Source organism: Alligator mississippiensis, chromosome 1 (genome assembly GCF_030867095.1).
Source record: "Alligator mississippiensis isolate rAllMis1 chromosome 1, rAllMis1, whole genome shotgun sequence".
Taxonomy (NCBI): Eukaryota; Metazoa; Chordata; order Crocodylia; family Alligatoridae; genus Alligator; species Alligator mississippiensis.
In genome coordinates this window covers 101,318,320-101,339,109 of record NC_081824.1, presented here as the reverse complement: position 1 = coordinate 101,339,109, position 20,790 = coordinate 101,318,320, and the positions used below count along the sequence as shown (strand labels likewise).

At 43.8% G+C, this 20,790-nt stretch overlaps 1 protein-coding gene and 1 long non-coding RNA gene across 4 annotated transcripts in view; one reads left to right on the top strand and one right to left on the bottom strand.

Annotated features, from left to right (window-relative positions):
* Positions 1 to 20,790, bottom strand: part of LOC102565708 (dermatan-sulfate epimerase) — a 342,822-nt gene that overhangs the window by 94,179 nt on the left and 227,853 nt on the right. For all 3 annotated transcript variants that reach the window (XM_019479560.2, XM_014597394.3, XM_019479558.2), the window contains exon 11: positions 17,756 to 17,921. In XM_019479560.2, coding sequence (XP_019335105.1) covers positions 17,756 to 17,921 — 166 coding nt within the window. The remainder of the gene's footprint in view (positions 1 to 17,755; positions 17,922 to 20,790) is intronic.
* On the top strand, positions 1,063 to 20,008 carry LOC109281160 (uncharacterized). Its single transcript, XR_002087724.2, has 3 exons — positions 1,063 to 1,446; positions 2,412 to 2,486; positions 19,168 to 20,008. It is a non-coding gene; the product is annotated as an uncharacterized LOC109281160 (long non-coding RNA).

Genomic DNA, 20,790 nt, shown 5'->3' with positions numbered 1-20,790 from the left:
CGGCCCTTTTGGACTCCTTTGAGAAGTCACAGATAGCCAGGACAACAGCCACATCTCTCCCTTTTGTGCTGCTGGCTACTGAAGATTGTATGCCATAACCATTCAAATCTGATGAGCCATCAAAGTGTGGGAAACAACAGCTACCTGTCTCCCCATTCTGAAGAGTGTGCGAGACAACCAAATGGAAATGAGTATCAGTAATCGTCTTGTTTTGGCAACACATAAAAGAATGAACTAAGCAGAAGGCAGGTCAGGAGGGCACCTTATAGACTAATTTATTCAGGGGTGAACTACAATAAAATAAAATAGAATGATAACTGTCAAAAACAACAAATTTATTATGATATAATCTTTATTTGTGCTAATCTGCTGAGTGACAAAAATGTGGAGAGAAGAAAATAATTTCAAGAATTTGCACTTTTCTACCTTTTCCTAACGGCTAAATGCTTGTATAGGTCCATCCTTAGAATAGGCTGGCAAAAATCATAATGGTTCATACTAAAATTTAATCTGCAGGGACTGCATCATCTAATAATTATCTGCATGTTAGACTCAGAAGGCATGTCCCCAAGAGTGGGAATGTGCATTTCTCCAGGGACAAACAGCAGCGGCACAATTTGTGCTGCTGCTGCTTGTCTCTGGGAAATGCCTGTGTCCCAGCCAACTTACCTTCGGTCCCAAGGGCCTCCAGGGGCTGCAGCCACAGCAATCTGGCAGCACGGAGCCTGGCTGGCAGCTGGAGTACAGCCCTGGCTGTCCAGGCTCCGGTTTCTGGTGGCGCTCACTGCCACCACGTGCATTGCTCCGCTTTTTTAAGGTGTGGGGATTTTTTTGACACCGGGATCTAACCCCCACCCGCACTGTAAATTAGTAGTGTGGGGAATGCCTGCATGTGTAGTGTGTGCAGCGTGCAGTGCCACAGATGCATCTGCACAACTGCATACCACATGTCTGCACTTGTCTGGACGTGCCCAGAGAGGTGGAAAAAAAAGTTAATAGTTTGAAGCCTAAAGGCAGGATTACATTTCAAAGGCTTTTTAGTGTAGCCGTGCAGACATATTACACTGACAAACTGCTTGCTGTGAGGGTACACCTTGTACTGACAAAACTATTGCTTCATCCAGCCTGTTTTATTCTGGGAACAGAACTATCTTGGCAAAAGTGAGTTTTGTCAGTGTAATTATATCTACACAAGGGGCTTCTGCCAGCAACACTGTTGGTGAGAGAACACAACCTCGCAACTCTCCTCTTTGACAAAGCTGTGGTTGCAAAAGTTTGCAGATTATAGCTGGCCTAAGGAAGAGGTTTACTGTCCTATAGGTTTGTAAGCGATACAGCAGTACAAAGTTTAAACACTGTGGAATGGTGAGGCTGGAAAAACTGCAAGAAGGACCCTGAAAAGACAGCCCTTCCTTACTTCGCTTCTGGTCTGAGCATAGGTAAATGGTAAGACAAGATATTACATCTTAATTATTGTGACTGCCTAGGGCTGCACATTTTCACTACAATTAACCTGAGTCAATTACAGCTATAGCTATGAAAAAAATCACTTTAACAGCTAACTCATTTTCCTCCTTAGAGCTCAGGGAATAGTGGCATTACTTCTGGGTCCCTCGGCAGAGGCCAAATGGGCCTATTTTTTAATCTAGCAAAGATGAAGAGGAAAAAAAGAATCAAAGTACAATATTCTTGAATAAAAATATCCAAAGTTTAGCTTTGCTTCAGAAAGTGACTGCAAGGCTAAGTACAGACAGTTAAAAAGCCTGAAGCTGAATTGATTCATGGGCTGTGTGTTTGCTTCCTCTTCCTGCTGCCCTGAGGTCTCTGGGAGTTGCAGTCCAGAGTCACAACAGCAGGACTCTGCAGGGTTGCTCATCACTTCCTCTTCCTGCTTCGAGGTGCCTAGCGCTAGTAGTCCACAATTGCAGCCAGCAGTAAGTTTGAGCAGGGGAAGGGGTGTTTAACCCCCCTGCCCTGGCCCTAGCCCCAGCCCCCAGCTGGGGTTTGCCTGGGGGGGCAGTCCCCCCACTGACTAGGCTGCATCCCTAGCCAGGCTTACCCTCACCCCCCGCTCCTTTGTCAGCCAGTCTTCACTGCTCCAGGTAGGGACCAGAGGGGTGGGGCCAGCCCTGCTCTCTGGAGCAAATAGCACAGTCCGGTCCAAGGCTGCAAAATACTGGGATTCTGGGGGACTCTGATTTAACCCGAACAAGGAAGAGGTCTGGGACAGAAGTTTCCTAAATCGGTTTGACCCAAATCAGTTAAGTTGGATACTATATTCAACCAGGTTTATTTTAAACCGGTTTCAGCCATTTTGAAACTGGTTTACGTGCACTGAGCTTCTGTTCTGTTACAGGTTAAAAGCAGTTTCTGATCACTTAAACCAGTTTATGTGTAACTTTTCTCCCTAGCCCAAAAGTGCAAGGATCCTGATGCCAGATGCTGGAGCTCTAAAGGGAGCTGCTGACTGATTGATAGTCACCAAGGTAGATATGATTTAGTAACATCATCCCGGCTGTAAGAGAGGTGGGAATAACGTTCTAGGCCTGGGACTTAGAAACTGTAGTATACATTAGACAAGAGCATGGCTGGAATATACGAGTTTGAGTTCACTGCTAAACAACATCAAAAAAGCTGTAGTATTTATCATGGGATAACACATATATGACAACTGTTCTGAGGTAAAAAACATGGTGAAAGTAAGGCATGTTAGTTTTTCTGTAAGGTAAATTTGCTGAGGTCAGTCTCAGGTAGGGATAGAACAGGGGTGAGCAATTATTTCGGGTGGAGGGCCTCTTAATGAGTTTTGATGAGCTGTTGAGGGTGGCATAGATTCATAGATGTTAGGGTCGGAAGGGACCTCAATAGATCATCGAGTCCGACCCCCTGCATAGGCAGGAAAGAGTGCTGGGTCTAGATGACCCCAGCTAGATACTCATCTAACCTCCTCTTGAAGACCCCCAGGGTAGAGGAGAGCACCACCTCCCTTGGGAGCCCGTTCCAGACCTTGGCCACTCAAACTGTGAAGAAGTTCTTCCTAATGTCCAATCTAAATCTGCTCTCTGCTAGCTTGTGGCCATTATTTCTTGTAACCCCCGGGGGCGCCTTGGTGAATAAAACCTCACCAATTTCCTTCTGTGTCCCCGTGATGAACTTATAGGCAGCCACAAGGTCGCCTCTCAGCCTTCTCTTGCAGAGTCTGAAAAGGTCCAGGTTCTCTAGTCTCTCCTCGTAGGGCTTGGTCTGCAAGCCCTTAACCGTACAAGTGGCCCTTCTCTGGACCCTCTCCAGGTTATCTGCATCCCTCTTGAAGTGTGGTGCCCAGAATTGCACGCAGTACTCCAACTGTGGTCTGACCAGTGCCCACTAGAGGGGAAGTATCACCTCTTTGGATCTATTCGTCATGCATCTGCTGATGCATGATAAAGTGCCATTAGCTTTTCTGATGGCATGGGTAGTCCCACCCCTTGATAGTTGCCTCACCCCCTTGTCACTATCTTGGGACCAGAACTCCCACCCCTAACCCCTGACCTTTGCCACCAGAAGTCCCTCCCTTTGCCCTGAGGAAATATTCCTTTTGGGAGGGAGGCATTGCTAAGAACCAGAAAGAAATCAAATCATATACTAAAGTCAAACACTTATTCAAACATATTTTGATTTTATTACAGAAAATATTTTGGTCATGATTTGTGTTTCTGTAGTGTATATAGAGGTGACTGCATAACTCAAAAATAAATTCTTAGTTTTGTATAGTGTGTGTGTGTATGATGGTTGTGTGTGTATGGTGGGGTGTGGGGGTGTGTGATAGGATGTGGGTGTGTGTGTATGGGGGCGGATTTATGAGGGGGTGTGGTGGCGTGTAGGGGAGCATAGGGTATCTTGGGGTGTTGTGCCAACCCCTGCCCCAACTCTCAGCTCCTGTCCAACTGCAGCTCCACCCCCGCCACTTCCCTACCTCTTGTCCAGAGCCAGCAGGGGACCGGGGAAGTGAAGCAGGTCCCTGGGGGCTGCAGGAGTATCAGCAGCAGTCCTGCACAAAAGGTGCACCCTGGCAGGTCTGGGCCTTTCTGCCCACAAGGGTGGGAGTGAGGCAGTATGGTAAGTTTGGGCCTGTGTGTACATGTGGGCACCTCCTCTCACCATTGTGGGCAGAAGAGCTGGGTGGGGTACAATTTGTTGTGGGGCGCTGCGGGCTGGATGAAAGTGCTTTGCAGACTGGATCGAGCCCGTGGTGTATTTTGCCCACTCTGGGATAGAGTTGACACTGGTGAACTTATGATGCTGGTGAGTTTACGTCACAGTCTGAGCATACAGTTCTCAGACTCAGCAGCTCAGACCCTCACAGTTTTCAGTCTGACTTTTACTTTAGGTTAGCTGGTACAAAATTCCCTATCCTGTTTAAGTGATAAAGGAAAGCCCAACTTCTTCTGAGTTACCTTCTAAATCCAGGAGGTCTAGGAAAGGTACAAACTTTCAAAGTAAATGCTATGTGCTAGAGCACAATAAATGTTCCCTGGAACATTTAAAGATGTTTCCAAAAAAGAAAAAAAATACATTAAAATCTGGCTGAAAGAGTACTCATGATATTTTGGAAGGTATTTATTTTAGCTGCATTTTGTTTTACACATGTATCCACATATCAGAATGCTGTACTGTTCTCAGCAATGCTCTAAAATCATTCCACAGCTCAGAGATCTTGTCCAAGCACGTTTACAGCCTTAATGACAGCCTAAAAATTAACTGAATGATGCTGCCTGACATAAAGGATAACTTTAAAGTGGACATGGCTGACTAGTTCCTCCTTTCCTAATGATTGCCCCATGAGTTTGCCCCTTAAATCTTATCAGGTGGCTGTGCTTTGACATCTCACAGGAGAGAGATTACAGGAACATTTCTGTCATTCATTGGCAAGGAAGTAATTTTTTGGTTTATGCATGATTTGATAAGGCCTTCAGGGGCACCAGACAATAGGCCCATCTGGGGAGAAAGGGTTTAATACATCATAATCATAATACAAAGAAAAAAAGACCTCTTGTTATAGTCAAAATAACTCTCAAAGAATAATACTTAGCATGAGAACAATTTTATTTAATACGCTGACCAAGAGGCTCTTTACAAGCCAGCTTTGATAGTGGATATTAAACAAACCTGTGGCAATTTCTTTGCTGTCAGTTTATCCACATGTAGTAAAGCCCCAGAAACATTAGAAATATGAAATGAACTCATTTACTAAGTAAGACAAGAAGCTTATTTAAAAATGCTTTTTCCCCTCAATAGTTCTATTATAAAAATAGTCCCTTATCATTTACTATGGCAACTACCACTGTGGCATCTAAACGGAAAAGGTCTAAATAAGTTCTGCATTAAAGATAGGCACAAATCAATATTGTAGAGATGGGATCTTTGTACCAGAATAATAAAACATACAGTTAAACTCACTAATGACTAGAAGATATTACAAACTAATGGATTCAGTCAATTAATAAGTAATTTTGTTTTATGTCTGTCTTTGTAATATCTGAGTGAACAACAGCTCATAATTCCCACTGCAATTACTGGAAAGACTCTAATTAATTTCAGTAGGAGTTAGATTATACTTTAAATGAAATAATTTAATTTAAAAAATAACTAACACCTTACAATAGGTACTTTGTTGATCTGAGGGCTGTAGCAGTCTTAATTATTTAAGACAAACTTAGAGTATGCAAGTCAGCGTACAGCAACATAGTTTGTAAAATTAATTACTTCTAAGCAATAGGAGATTTTTTTAGACGTAGCAGTCAGATATTTAACATTTGCTAAAGATAGGGTTACAGAGTGGGATGGTTACTTTTGGTGTAAATGATGGACTATGTTGTTCTGCACGTGCAAATAATACAAGTTCTACTGTGTCAGGCATAGAGGTCTTGTGCTTTCTATCGTGGCCACAGTTTGCAACTCTAAGCAGAAACATGAGATCCTCTGACATGGTACATTGACAATTTTGTCATTACATTTATGCAGCAAGCTGAGTGACCTTTAAACCTGCTGCATATTATGGGTTGTAGAATATGGAAACTTTGGTATTTTTAAAGAGACAAAATTGACCAATATTACCACCAAGCAAGATTTTATTCTTCCATTAGCTCACTGAAATAACAATAAGATATGAAGGAATGGTTATGGGGACAGCATGATACATTTTAGACAGTTTGCTAGATTTGAGAACATATAAATTATCTTTCTAAATCCAAATAAGAGTGACTTCAAAATATTTTTGTGAAGGTAAAATAATTTCTGCATTATAAAAGAATAGCTATTGAATCTCTATGAAGTAAAATAAAGAGATCTGGGTTTTCCTTGTTCTTGAAACACAACTATTTAAGTTAGAGCTACTGGACAGCCCCTTCATAGCCTTGTTCTTTGGTCACAGGACTTCACAGAAGCATTGCCAAACACATGCATTCCCAAATAATGCAATAAACTCCCCAAATCAAGAGATTGGCTTAATCCCAAGGGGTTTTTTAATAATAAAAATGGATTTACCTTCTCATTTGTGAGCTTCATGGTTCACATTTTAAAGCTTTTTTCTCCCACAATAAGGGCCAGAAATTACAAATCCTAAACCTTTATAATCTAGGGACTGGGCCTTCAGTAAGAAATGCCTTATCTTAAAAGCTAGGGACAGACATTACACATAAACCAGTTTAAGTGATCAGAAACTGGTTTAAACCTGTAACAGAACAGACATTCAGGGCACATAAACCAATTTGAAAATGGCTGAAACCAGTTTGAGATAAACCTAGTTGAACGTACTATCAGATTTAACTGCTTTGAGTCAAACTGGTTTATGCAATGTCTGTCCCAGACCCTTTCCTGGTTTAAGTTAAACCAGAGTTCCCCAGCATCCCAGATGCTTTGCAACCCTGGGTGGGGCTCTGCTCTCTGCTCCAGTCCAGCAAGGCTGGCCCCACCCTCTTCTCCCTGGCTGCAGCTCCAGCAGAGACTGCAGGTACAGCAACATTTGCCTGGCTTCCTCCTGCTTCCTCCCCCTCCCCACTTCCTGCTCAAGCAGGGATTCTCCCTTCCCGTCTGCCTTACACAGACACCTCTCAGCATTAGCTAGCAGACCACATGCTGGCTATGGTCCGTGCTGTGGGAGACAGGACAAAGGCAGGCAGTGTTGGCTTAGGGCTTTTTGGAGCTAATCAACAGGTATCTGGTAATGTCCCTCTGTTCCTTCCTTGGAAAAAGTTATTTATTTGAACTAATGAGAGAGGCTTTTATTTTGTTTGATGGCCTGATAAATGCTAATAACTCCCTGTGTAACTCCCTGCAGCGTAAGCAAATGCTCTGTTATCTACTGGGGGAGGGGGGGGTGGCAGGAAGGTGGGGGAGAGAGACCCCTCCTTAATCAGAACTTCCTGCCAGGGCCTGGCCACACCTCCCCATAGTTCAGCCCTGTGGCAGGGAAGGGAGGGTTGCTCTAGCACCCCCTGGCTTCTAGTCTGCATGTCTTCAATCCAGAGGGGATGTCAGTGAGGTTACAAACTGGTTCAGCCTAGCCAGGTTAGACTAACCTGCAAAGATTGAATCAATTCAGGCTCAGGTTTTTTGAATGTCTGTCCCTAGTCAAAAGGATCAAAATATAATCATTGGCCTAGAACAGTGTTATAGACTTTGGGACAACACATATATTTGTCTCATAGTGGAATTAAGAACAGCAGTATTGACAGTACCAATGGTTTTGTCTGTTAGTGGCTTTATCTTTACATGAAGAAAAAGTAGCAATTAAATGCATATATTGTTTACATTTGATACCCTTGGTAAATTGTCAGATATTACCTCTTACAGTTGTTACAGAGAAGCTACACTAAGTGGGACAGGTATATACTTACATGGATATTTGGCAAGATGACCTACAATTGATAATGGAAAATTATCATGCGAGACTCTCTCATTCGAAGATATAATTGGGTTTAAACAGAACATGCCAAATAGAAAACATGGCTCTATGTAGGTGAAATTGAGCCTTTGAAAATAGAGGTGGACATCTGGCATGCCCACATTTATGTAAAGCCCCATGTTCAGACATGCAAACCCTCTCATTCACATGTGTAAATTGGCATATAAAACTGGTCCCATAATGATGTAGGCTGCTACTGAAAATTTGGCTAGCACAGTAATGCTATTTAGAGAACGATAAAATAAAACATAAGGGAACTGACAATGAGGAAGGACTCAACTGATGAACAGCTGAGGAAAGCTGGTTAAAGACTAAATTAGGAGTCAGGACACTGGCTTCTAGTCTTTTCTCATTCACTTACTTTCTGGGTAAACATGGGCAAGTTGCTTCCTCTTCATAAGCCTTAGTTTCTACATTTTTAAAATACTTCCCTGTGCACTACAGATAAGTAATGAGAGTTAGTGCATGAAAGATTGTGAAGTATTCGAAACCGGGGACATAAACTGCTATATACTGGTAATACTGGAAAGTATTATTCTTATTTATCTCATTTTCCCTTTACAAAAGTATAACACAGAATGCTTTAAAAATACCTTTTGTGAAGACTTCCTTAAGGTTGCTTGTATCTAGATGATAATACCTTAAATAATATTTTTATTTAATCTGTCATAGATTTCTCTCATATGATTTCACCACAGAGGAAGACACAACTCACCACTAGCAATTCTAATAATAAACAAAGTGTTCCTTGTCTTTTGATTAGGACAGACAGGTATTCTGTTCTGAGAGGCAGTAATCGTCTACATCCAGAGAAGATAAGCAACAAAAACTGAGAGGGCTTTTTTAAATAGAAGGCAAACTAGTTTTTTAACCTGTGAAGTTATCATTGGGATACTCATATTATTATCGACTGTCATTTTGAGTCAGAGGATTGGTGGAAAAGTAAATGTAGAAGCAACAAGGAAGGAATAAGCAGACAGAGTTCTGCCTAACACTGTTCCTGAACTCAGACCATTTTCATGTCAAAGATATTGAAGTTTAAAAAGTATAACATTTTTACTTAGAAAGAAAATGAAAGAGGACATCACACTATTTGCTGTATCAAAGCAGTCATTTTATCCAATATAACATACAATAAGTCACATATTTTAATATGTAATGAGCAATGATGCCAATAGAAGCATGCCTCTTTAAAAGACCTTTTCTGGAACATACTTTGCTAAATGGCTAACACAGTGTAACTGTTTTGCAGAAGTCTAAATCATTTTTTACGTATACAAGACCCTTAAGTATAACTGTTAAAAAGTACAGCAGGGCCTGTTAAACATTAATGACTTTCTTTAATGGAGAAGACATTGAAATTTCAAAATTGTGTTTGTTTTAAAAGTTTTCAAAATAGAAAAATAAAATAAAAACCAAAATATGGGTCTATTTTCCTGGTTATTTTAAACATTTAACATCTAAGCATTATAGAATTTTTTTTCATTTACCATAAACCAATTATTGATGTAATTTAATATGCTTTCTTATACAAATCTTGAAAAAAAGCTTCGAGATTCTGTAAAAACATACATTCAAGAATATATAATTTATTTTTGGCAATATTTACCCTTCTTTGAAAAGGCAAAAGGCACAGTAGATTTGCACCTCTATAGACTAACTGAATCAGAGATGTGTAACATAAGCTTTCATAAACGGAGGGCTTACTTCATCAGATGCTGTGAAGGGAATGCAAGAAGCAGAGCTGCTAAATACAAAGCAATGATCAGAATATAAAGACTAGGGAAAGGGGATGGAAAAAGAAGGGAGCACTGTGAGAGAGGCAAGGTGGGTAGGTGAGAGAAAAACAAAGCAGTTATAGATGATGTAGTAGTTTATAAAAGTGTAGAGTTTATAAAAGGTAACCAAGGAAAGGCAATAAGAATTTGAAGTATCTGTTGAGACAGGGGTGTCAAACATAGGAACTATGGGCCATATCTAATCTGCAGAACCATATTATCTGGCCCTTGGAGCTGCCTATGGGTCTTGGAGTGACCCACAGGCAGCAGGTGAGGAGTACTGGATGGCCCCATGCACTGCACAGGGTGTCTGGTCCAGCTTTCTTCCTGGACTGGAGGTGTGGCTGCTGCAAGCAGCACAGCCCTGAGAGGCTGGATGAGTTTGACACCCCTGGTTTAGACCATACTTAACACAGTCCAGTCTGTGGATAATTTCTGGTTCCACAATTTCCTGTTCAAGTTAATTTTTAAAGCTTTGTTGTTTAAGAAGAGCAAAAATGTTTATTTTTTAAATAACTAATACTAAGTATAGTACTGAAATAGTTTTATGGATTGAGAGTAATCTAAAAGTACTAGCAAATTGCCCATCATGAATGACGGGGGATGGGGTGGGGATGAAGCGCCATCACCCAGAGCCCCGTGGTGCTGCTGCTCCTCCTCCACCCCTGCGCAGCCCCCTGCCCCCTCATGTCCCCACCACCTCGCATATCTGGCCCTGTGTGCCCCACCCCCCAGTCCGGCCCCGTGGGCTCCTTCACCCCCAGCGTCCGGCCCCGTGGGCCCCCCCCCCGCCACTCCTGGTGCAGCTCCCTGTGCCCCCCTACTCCCTGCTGCTCCACTCCGCACCACTGCCAGCTCCCAGGAACAGGGGGGAGGGGAGCTTGCACATGGTGGTGGCCACCGACACCTTGTGGCATGCAACATGCTCCCCCTCCCTACTTCCCCTCCCTCCCTCCCCGCCGCTTCCCCTCTCTGCTGGCTGTTGTCAGGGTCAGGCAGCAGTGGCAGCAGAGGTTGGGGGCACGGTGGTGGCAGGGTGGTGCTGCTACCAGGAACCCCCCCTTCCCCTTCGCACTCCCTTCCATCCCTCTTTTCCGCTGCCTCCCCCTCCCTACTGGCTGTTGTTGCGGGGGGGGGAGGGTGCGGTGGCTCTCTTGCTCCCTCTGTCCATAACACTTTGGGCCCTCACAGCCAAGCAGCGTGCGCCCTCTCATTTACCTTGTTGAATGATGGCTTCACAGCCTGTGCTAACTGTGTCCTCTTCTGGAGGGAAGCGGCCAGGCGCACAATCATAATTTTTCTTTCCCTCCATTCTAATGTTTCCAAGAGGCTCTGCACAGCTCGTGCAGCCTCACACCCATGCTGTTGGAATCTTTCACGTCTTCTAACTCCTTACTCAGCTGGGTGACCTTTTCCCAGAGCTAGGCATTCTCTTCGGCCCATAACCGCAGGCACGTGGCCAGCAGCCACGACAGACACCCCTTCTTGGGCTTACCCCGGGCAGCAGCAGCAAACCTAGCCTAATGATCGGGTATGGTTCCTGGGTCACTCTAGGCAGGCCTCAACCTATCCTTATCCCACCCGGGATTCTCTGTTCCTGTTATTTTTTTAAGCAAAGCTATTAACAGGGCCCACCCAACTCCCTCTATTCTGACCTTTCTCCCCGGACTAGAGCCTCTTAATCCTGTTCGTGATGCTAATTTATGTTTTAGCTGCCTGCAGAGGGTTTGGGATTGAGTGTGATTGGGGGTAGAAAGGTAAGAAAGGTTTATTGACTCCATAAACACACAACTATACGTAAATAATAATGCTACAATGACAGACAATAATAATTTGCGTTGGCAACTTATTGGCAGTCTCTTTTGATGCCTGATGTACGACAAGGTTTTTTTTGCAAAGCTTAGCAAAGTTAGGCATCTTTGATTAGTGCTGTTTAAGGGGTACTGGGAACGACACTGGTATTTAGTTTTTGGGCTCCTTGAAATTTACGGGCCCACTAAATTTAGGTTAGCAGCTAATTTTAAATTATAGAGCCACATCTTTCTTCTAAATGATTTCTGGATGTGCCAGCCAGTTTATAACTTTTAAGCTATGCTAATAACTTACAGCTATTTAATTTTTTAAAATTTTAAACTGCCCTTAAACTAACCAATAGCAGTACAAGCCTTGCATTTTTTTAATAAGGTTAATTTTTTATTACGTCACAGGACCTACTACTTCAAGGCTTTGTTAAATTTACTAGGCCTTACTACATCTTTAACTTTAATTAGGCTTTTAACAACAACATATAGCTTGATATTTAAACAAATAACAAAAAAAGTCTAATCTTTATAAAGCCTTTAACAAGCACTTTTATCACAGACAATTTTTAACTGTCACAGTATGAAGGTCCTTCTTTGGATTGCTTAGAACCATGGGTTCTAAACTTCTTTGGTAGGTGAGCCACCGATTAAGCTCTATGCCCTTACCAAGTGCCATTCTATCCTCCCCCTGCCCCTGCTTGATGTGTCACTCTGTTCTCTGTTCCTCTGCTCTCTTTTCCTTGCCTGGTCTGCTGCTCTGCTTTCTGCTTTTTGTCCTCCCTGGCTACCCCTATTTTAGAATATTTTTATTAGCATTTTCTTTTGCAGTCCTCTGCAGCAATTGCAATACAAATAAACTTGACTGTTTTATATTTGCTAGCTTGGGTACTTCTAGCAGTTCATCTGTAGGAGCATGGAGCTCATCATGGGCTAGAAAATTGAAGCTGGGTAAATACTCTGGGCCTCATCACATGGGACACTTGGTTAATGTTTTATTTAGATCATAGTAAGCATTACTGTGCTGTAGTAAAAGTTAGATCATGTTCTGAGCAGCCATACAGTAATGTTTACTAACACAGTAATGATTTCTAATACAATCTCTTAAACACAGCTTGCTGATTGTTGGTCGCAGGTCTGACACCACACTGGAACTGGTTCAAAACTGGTGTGGTGCTGGAGCTGGACTGACAATGGAGGCTTGGTGCAGCAGAGAAGTCCAAGCAGATGTCAGGGTTGTGTGAGGACCACATATTGCTCATATTATCTCTGTGGAGAAGCCAAACGATGGCTGAGCACGTGTTACTTAATATGATTTGGAGATACTCCAAGTCCAAAAAGGTGCAACTTTGCTATGATAAGATTGAACTCAGCACATATTTTACTGCTTGAATGCAAAGTCACTCACATTTTAAGTGCAGTTAGCACTTTCTTAGGTGATTACATCACACGGATCTCTGTTTGTGCTGCTACCAGTACTTAAACTTGCTAGCTTAATGCTCAAAGCTAACTCAGGAAGCAGCATTCACAGCAGTGACTGCTGTATAGATCTATATCTAGATTACAAAGTTCTTGAGGCAACTGGGCAAGACTCATGCGTTATATTGACATATTTAATATCGACTGCAAGAGAAAACTCCAACGTACATTAGTTTCATATAATTGGTTAAGAATTCTTTCTTGCTTGAACTTCCAAAACAAATGCAGCAGAGCCATATCTTATAATCTCAGCTGATGTCTGTCAAGGCTAGGTCAACCAGGGACTTACAGGCTACCTACAAATATGCTATAATCAAGTCTGCTCTGTGTTATAATTAGAGCGCTTCAGCATCGCTTCACCATCACATGTATTAAACCCCCACATTTCAAAATGGCCACAGAGGTGCTTTATCTAAACATTGTCAATTGAGTTTTAGATAAGCCGTCCTACAGCCATTTTGAAACACATGGGGAGTTAATACATGTGACAGTGAACTGTTTTAATTAGAACGGCTGTCTGAGAACTGCTCTAATTAGAATGCCCACCCCAACACTCTCAAACACATATACAGGCAGCCACAGAGCTTGTCCTAAAGGTAATCAGACACAGCACTCTAATGGAATCAGAAGGTCTTAAATTTAAAATAATAATGGACTTCAGGGCTAGGGACAAAAATTTAAAAAGCCTGAGCCTGAATTGATTCAATCTTTGCAGGTTAGTCTAACCTGGCTAGGCAAAATCAGTTTTGGAACCAGACAGACATCCCAAATATGCAGGCCCATGCCTGCAGTGGCTCAGGCTTGAAGCCAGAGGGCACTTGAGCAGCCCTCCCTTCCCTTGCACAGAGCTGAGCTGAGTCGGGTGTGGCCAGGCCCAGGCAAGATGCTATGATTAGGGAGGGGTTCCCCCCCTCCTGAACAGCCCAGCAGGGAATGTTTATCACCCCTAACTCAGTGTTTATCACCACCTTAAGAAAACAACAGAGGGATATTACCAGCTATCTGTTGATTCTGCCTTTGTCCCATATGCCACAGCTCAGAGGTAGCCAGCATGTGGTCTGCTAATACCGAGAAGTGTCTGTGTAGGATGGGGGGAATGCCTACTTAGCAGAGAGTCAGGGGGAGAGGGGGAGCAGCAGGCAGGCAGACGCCTGCAGAGACTACCAGAGTTGCAGCCAGGGAGCAGAGGGGAGGGGCCAGCCCTGCTGTGGAGCAGAGAGCCCCACCCAACCCAGAGAGCATGCCAGGATGCTGAGGGGGGGTCTGATTTAATTGAAACCAGCAAGGGGTCTGGGACAAACATTGCATAAACTGGTTTGAATCAAATCAGTTAAGTCTGATACTACAATCAACCAGGTTTATCTCAAACCAGTTTCAGCCATTATCAAACTGGCTTATGTGCACTGAACATCTGTGATGTTACAGGTTTAAACTAGTTTCTGATCACTTAAATCAGTTTACGTGTAATGTCTGTCCCTAGCCTAAAAAAGAATGGTCTAAAAGAACTGCCTCTAAAAAGAAATGTCTCTAAAAGAACATAATTATAAAATTTTAAAGATTGGATTTGATAAATCCCCTGAACTCTACAGCAGAAATTACATCTTAACCTCGAAAAGGCAAGCAACGTTTTTGGGTGATATCTTGTATAGGAGCAACTGAATAGTAGGGAGACTGCAGACAAGTTTTTGAGTAAACGTACCTTGCCTCAAGTCTGGGTACATGACAAGCAGAAGATTCCAGACTCCAATGCTGAGTCAATTAAGGGAAGATTCTAGAATTCAATTTTTACAATAATACAACTTACAAAAAGGTTCCTGGCTAAAATTGATAACTGCAGTTGGTTATGTAAACTGATTTAAAAAAGATAATGTCAACTCAACCTGAGATATTTTTGGTAGAGGTGCACCAATACACTGGTCCGATATCAGATTGTTACCGATATAAAGAAAATTTGCTATATCGGATATTGGCCTGATGGGGCCGATAATTTGGCCGATAAATATTCATGCTGTGCGCAGCCGCAGTGCAGCACTCAGGGAGTGAAGAGCACAGCCGGCAGTGTGGAGAGCTGCCTCCAGCTGCTAAGTCTGATGTGGTGAAAGGGGAGGGTGGAGGGAAGGGGCATATTAATGCCCCCTGTGGTGAGGGAGAGGGAAGGGGCAGGTGCTGCCTAGGTGGGGCCAGGGGGGGCATGACTCGTGGTGGGGAGAGGTGGCTCTCACCACTGCTTGCACCCCAGAAGAGCATTGGGGGGGCGTGCGACCCCCAGATCTGCACAGGGTGTGGCAGGCTGCAGCCAGGGCTCCACAGGGCTCTTCTCAGCAGGGGCTGGGCTCAGAGTAGGGACTGGTGAAGCCGGGAGGATGCTGCATCCACCCCAAATTTCACTGCCGCTCCGTTCCCAGTGCCGCAGCTAACAACAGCCCCGCGCAGCCCCGACTCTTCCCAGTGTGTGGGTGGAGTTGGGGTATTTAGCCGGGCTGTGGCAAGCAGCTGGTGGTTCTGACACTTGGAGTGGTGGCAAAATTTGGGGTGGATGCAGCATCCTGCCAGTGCCCACCTCCAAGCTCAAGAAGAGCCCCACGTAGCCCCACCACATGCAGTTCCGGGAGGCACAACCCCCATGCCCTCCCGGGATGCAAGCAGTAGTAGGAGTTGCCTCCCCCCCCCACCAAGCTGTGGCTCCACCCTCCCAGCCCTGCCCTTGTCCCCTCCCTCACTGTGGGGGCATTTATCTGCCTCCCCCACACTCCTTCCCTCCTCCCTCCCCTTTCACCACACCAGACTTACCAGCTGGAGGCACCTGTATTGGAAATTGGATCGGTATCGGCTGATATGCCTCTTTAAATATCGGCTATCGGTATCAACCCTCAAAATCTCTATCAGTGCACCCCTCATTTTTGATGTTCTGTAAAAAAGACTACTTAGTTTGGGTTTTACTTTCCTAGTTTAGTGCTGCACTGAAAAGAGAAGCAACAAAATACTTTACAGCACCCAATCTTCTGCTGCCGCAGGCCAAAGGAGTGGTGTTGGGTCAGTCTGTGGGTCCGATCCCACACCATCCTGATCTGGCTGTGTGCCTCCCCAATCTGGCCACATGACAGCCTGCCATCTTGATCTGACCACACACTGCTCACCTACTCAATCCAGTCATGTTCTGCCTGCCACTCTGATGCAGCCCCATGCAGCCTACCTACTGCATCCAGCAGCACGTGGGAGCTAACTGGCATGCAGGGCCATGCTATCTGGCCCTCTGGGCTTCCCATGGGTCCAGAAACTTGGCAGCAATTAATGGTGCTACCACTCCCCTGCTGCCAAATTTCTGGACCCATGGGAAGCCAGATGGGCAAATACAATGCACATCTTTAAGAAAGGGAAGAACGAGGATCCAGGGTCAGGCTCACCTCGGACCCTGGAAAAATCATGGAGCAGTTCCTCAGGGAATCCATTTCTAAGCACTTGGAGGAGAAGAAAGTCATCAGGATGAGTCAGCATGGATTCGCCAAGAACAAGTCATGCCTGACCATGCCTTCTACAATGAGATAACTGGCTCTGTGCATGTGGGGAAAGTAGTGGACATATGTAACAGGGCCATCCTGGGGACAAGTACATCACTGGCTCTCCCCCTGTCTAGGTCAGTCCACCCTCACTCTCCTGCCATGCCTTTGATGTTACCACAAATTGATACTTACATGTGGGAGGCTGCCCATTTGTTGCCCTGATGGGCAAAACACATGGCTCTGAACCTCCCCTAATACCATGTCCCACGCCTTGCACATAGCATCCAAAATTGGCTACAACTCCTCCTGCTCCTTTGCTGGGCCACACTTGGCCTCTGGCCCAAACATGGCCTCAGTCCCCACTCTGGGGGCCTTCGCCTCCTGGCCTCTTCGCTGGGCCACACTATTCTGCCTCTCCCTGGGTCACTCTCTCTCCAGTCAGGCCCTACTCTGTGCAGCTGTTTGGGTCCCATCCAGGTTTTACTCTGCACAGACCTTCAGGCCCCTTCCTTCAACTCCAGCCCTACTCGATGCAGCCCTTTGGGTCCCACTCAGGCCCTACTCTGCACAGCCCTTCAGGATCACTCTGCCCCACACTAGGTCACACTCCTGCTCCTGCTCTGGGGCCTTACTTTGGGTCTTACACCTCTCAGGCTGAATGTACAGGAGAGTGCTCATTAACTGTATATCTGTCCAATCCACAACCCCACCTCTCCCTACCCCCACAACCAGGGATGGAGTGGAGAGCAAAGATACAAGACCAAGCCACCTCCTGGCATGCCCCTGGATAAAAAACATGCTGCTTCTTGCCACTGCAGTGACTTTGAAGCATTTTGACAGGAGGCATGGGGGACAGGGGGAGAAGGGCTGTACATTTGTCCATGAAATAGCCTGAAGTGCTCTAAATTTGAAGTACTTCAAATGTATGTGTGTCCGTGGCCTAGGAAGAGCTTGTTCATAATAAAAAAATAGATTAAAACCTGAGCTCCAATTCCACTAGAAGAGAATCTAATAAGCACTGAAATATTTAAAGGAAATTACAAACGAACAAACAAACAAACTGGTTAACCCCATGATATATGCAAGAATAAATTTCAAAGTAATTAGTAGCAACTAGTCATTTCTTGGTAAGTGATATCAGAATGTGTTTTGGATGAGTCTGGAGATAGGCAGTCTCCGAAGACAGTATTTATAACATGACAAAATTACTTTGAACATTTCACATATTCACTAATAAAAAAAAGTCCTTCTTACCTGCTATTGCTTCAATACTTGGGATTGCAATAGTGCTATAAGTACTAATGCATTGGCAACACCATGTCTGAACTAGGGTTTCTTCTGTACTTTCCAATCCTGAGATATCCACAAAGTAAGAGCCCCACTGTTTAGAGTCAGAATTAGGAGCTTTGGGATGATGTCCCTGAAATTTTAAAAAAAATGTAACTACAAAGAAAATATTGTCTTCCTTCTTCCTTCAGAAAACATTATTTTATTTTAAGAGGCTTTGTAATGATTGACTGATTCAATAAAAGTATGACGTAACATGACTTAAAAAATAAAAATATGAAGCAAGACCAAAAAAATCCACTAAACCTTTTTTCTTTATTATTATCTGTGACACAGAACTATTCTTTACTATTACTCTATTTCTTTACTATCTGTGGTTTTATCTTTTTTTTCCCCTCTGAAAAATGTTCTTCTGTTTGTTTTTCCATCTAAATTATTATGTGTACTTCAGCTGCTTTTATTTGCTGGACCCTGAGTATTCATAATACAGGACTGTAAACTGAGCTGCAGTTCTCCCTTTCCTCACTTCAGGAAAGAGACTATGCTGAATAGCTGATGAAGTAACTGTGGAGAAAATATTACTTTATCTAACTGCCTTCAGCATCCCTTCACTTCTTAGCTGAGAGGTGAGAGAGAGCTGTGGTTCATATAACAGGCTCATGGGACGTATTCAGATATCTTAGCAAAGAGGAAGAAAGTGACATTTCTGATATTAGGCGATTTATTACAGCTTAAAGAAGATCTTAATTTGTGTAAGAGAGGAGGTGCTTGGTAAAGGAGTGTTTGCAATTTGCTTTACAGTTTATCTTGAAAGTTGCTCTATACTGTCCAGAGTAATGAAACATAAAAAGTTCCAGGAGGCCTCCACAATGATAAAAAAATTTAAAATATAAATTGCAAACCATACTGCAGAAAATCTGCAGAAGTCATCTGTGTGCAAAGGAGGAGAGGGGAGGAACAACCCTAGCTGCTTCTTGCCTGCTTCTCACATCAGAGCTCCTGGTGTGAGAAGCAGGCACAGGGAATGCTGCCCCCTGACTACTTCCCCTTGCCCCTCACAGATGAGTGAGCCAAGACTGCAAGCTTGGCACTCAGTCCAGCAAGAATTTCAGATACATTTTTACAGGTAGAAAGGAATGCCTGTCCTTGGCATATATTAGTAAAAAGAGCATATACAGACAACATTGGGTTAGATTCTGTCCTAGGCTAAGATGTGCTTGACATCAGGCAGCTAACTGAAGATCCCTGACTCCAAAGACACATCTGTTCCAGCTGTGGTCCTCAAGATGGAAAGAAGGTGGCAATCTTTCAACTAGAGGCTGCTGGACCTGACTTTACCCTCTTTATTCCAGTTGAGATCTCTCTCTTTCTCTTTGCAGAGGGAATGTTTGCATCAAATGAACTATACAAGAGAAGACTGCAAAGGAGAACTGGCTGTACATCATTAGCTCATTATGAATGTGACCAAAAATTGGATTACATGCCAGACTGAATAGCTGCAACAAGAATTCATCAATCTGCAATTCGTCTATTACAGAATAAAATGAGAAGGGAGCTGAGCTACAATTTTTGTCAACTTTATAAACAAGTACAGAAAAAAAGGGCATAAACAGCCAGAGAGGAGACACAACAAGATGAAAAAATCAAACTGAAAAAAGAAATCATTTGAAAAGGTGAAAAGCAGTCTTTACATGGCTTGCATAGCTACTTACATATTTAAGCAGTGCTTTTTTCCAGCTGTATCAGTTTCATGGTTAAAGCAATGAGACCCATTGTCTGCAACCTTGCCTTTTAGCCAGTCATAGGGCCTGATCCCACTAACATTTAGTTCTGAACATCATTTTTACTATTACAATAGCCCCATGACTACAAAGTAGGACAGGCAATGTGTATATCAGAAGTGTAGTAATATTGAACTGGCAAAGCAAACCCCTTTGTTGGTGTACCTATAATGTTGAAGCTGTGCTCCATACCAATAGAGTGAAACCATTACCATCATTCCCTAAAAGAGAAAGGAAGGTATACAGTTTTGCCTGCATAACTGTATCTATGCTCACTAGGGCTAGGTACAGACATTCAAAAAGCCCAAGGCAAAATGGATCTAAGTTACATGCTTGTCTGTAAGTGGTATAGATCAGATCAGTAGTGAAGAGAACATACATTTGCCAAAGGGGGATGGGAGGAGGGAGTGTGCCAAATCTTAGACCAGGGTCCACCATTTTTAAACCAGTCTGTGTGTGCTGAACTTCTGTTCTGGTATGGGTATAGACCAGTTTTCTATCACTTATACCAGTAAAAGTGTATATGCCAATGTCAGTCAGAGATCATACTTCTTCAAACTCCTAAACAACATCTGTGTGATGTTAGTTTGTTGGCCTCTGCATAAAACAAAGGGGCAGATCCTCAGAAATTGTCAGATCATTACTGAAATAAGTGTCAGGGGGGACTGAGTGCTTGCAGGATCAGGTGTATATCACAAACATACAAAGGGATTAGCAGGACATTACAATCTGCATGTCACCTTTAAATGGACACAGTTTTCCAGACACTTAGCAGCAATGTTGCACTTGCTGTTGTGAGTGGTCTTACTGGAAGCATGTAGATGTGACCTTGTGGAGGGTGGAGCTGAGCATGTAAGAGGGAGGAAGATATAGGGAGAGGTGAAACAGCCAGGGTTTGTGCCCTGGGTGAACCCTGCGGAAAAGCATGGCAGGGGTGTAGTTTTGTTCTGAGAGCAGCAGGAGCAGTGCATGGAGAGCAGGAGCTGGGTGGGAAGGAGGCACAAGAGTCTTACCCATGCCGGGAACTCCAAAACAGTCCTTGGTTGTGCAGCTGCTGCTACATGCGCTGCCCACCGTGGCTCTTGCTCTTCACGCAGCAGCACCCATGTGACTATGCACCTGCCACTGCTGATATAAGAACAATACTGTAGGGCTGCTCTTGCTGCTGGGGATGGATTCTGTGGGGGTAGGGGACAATTCTGACACCTTTCTAGCTTGGCA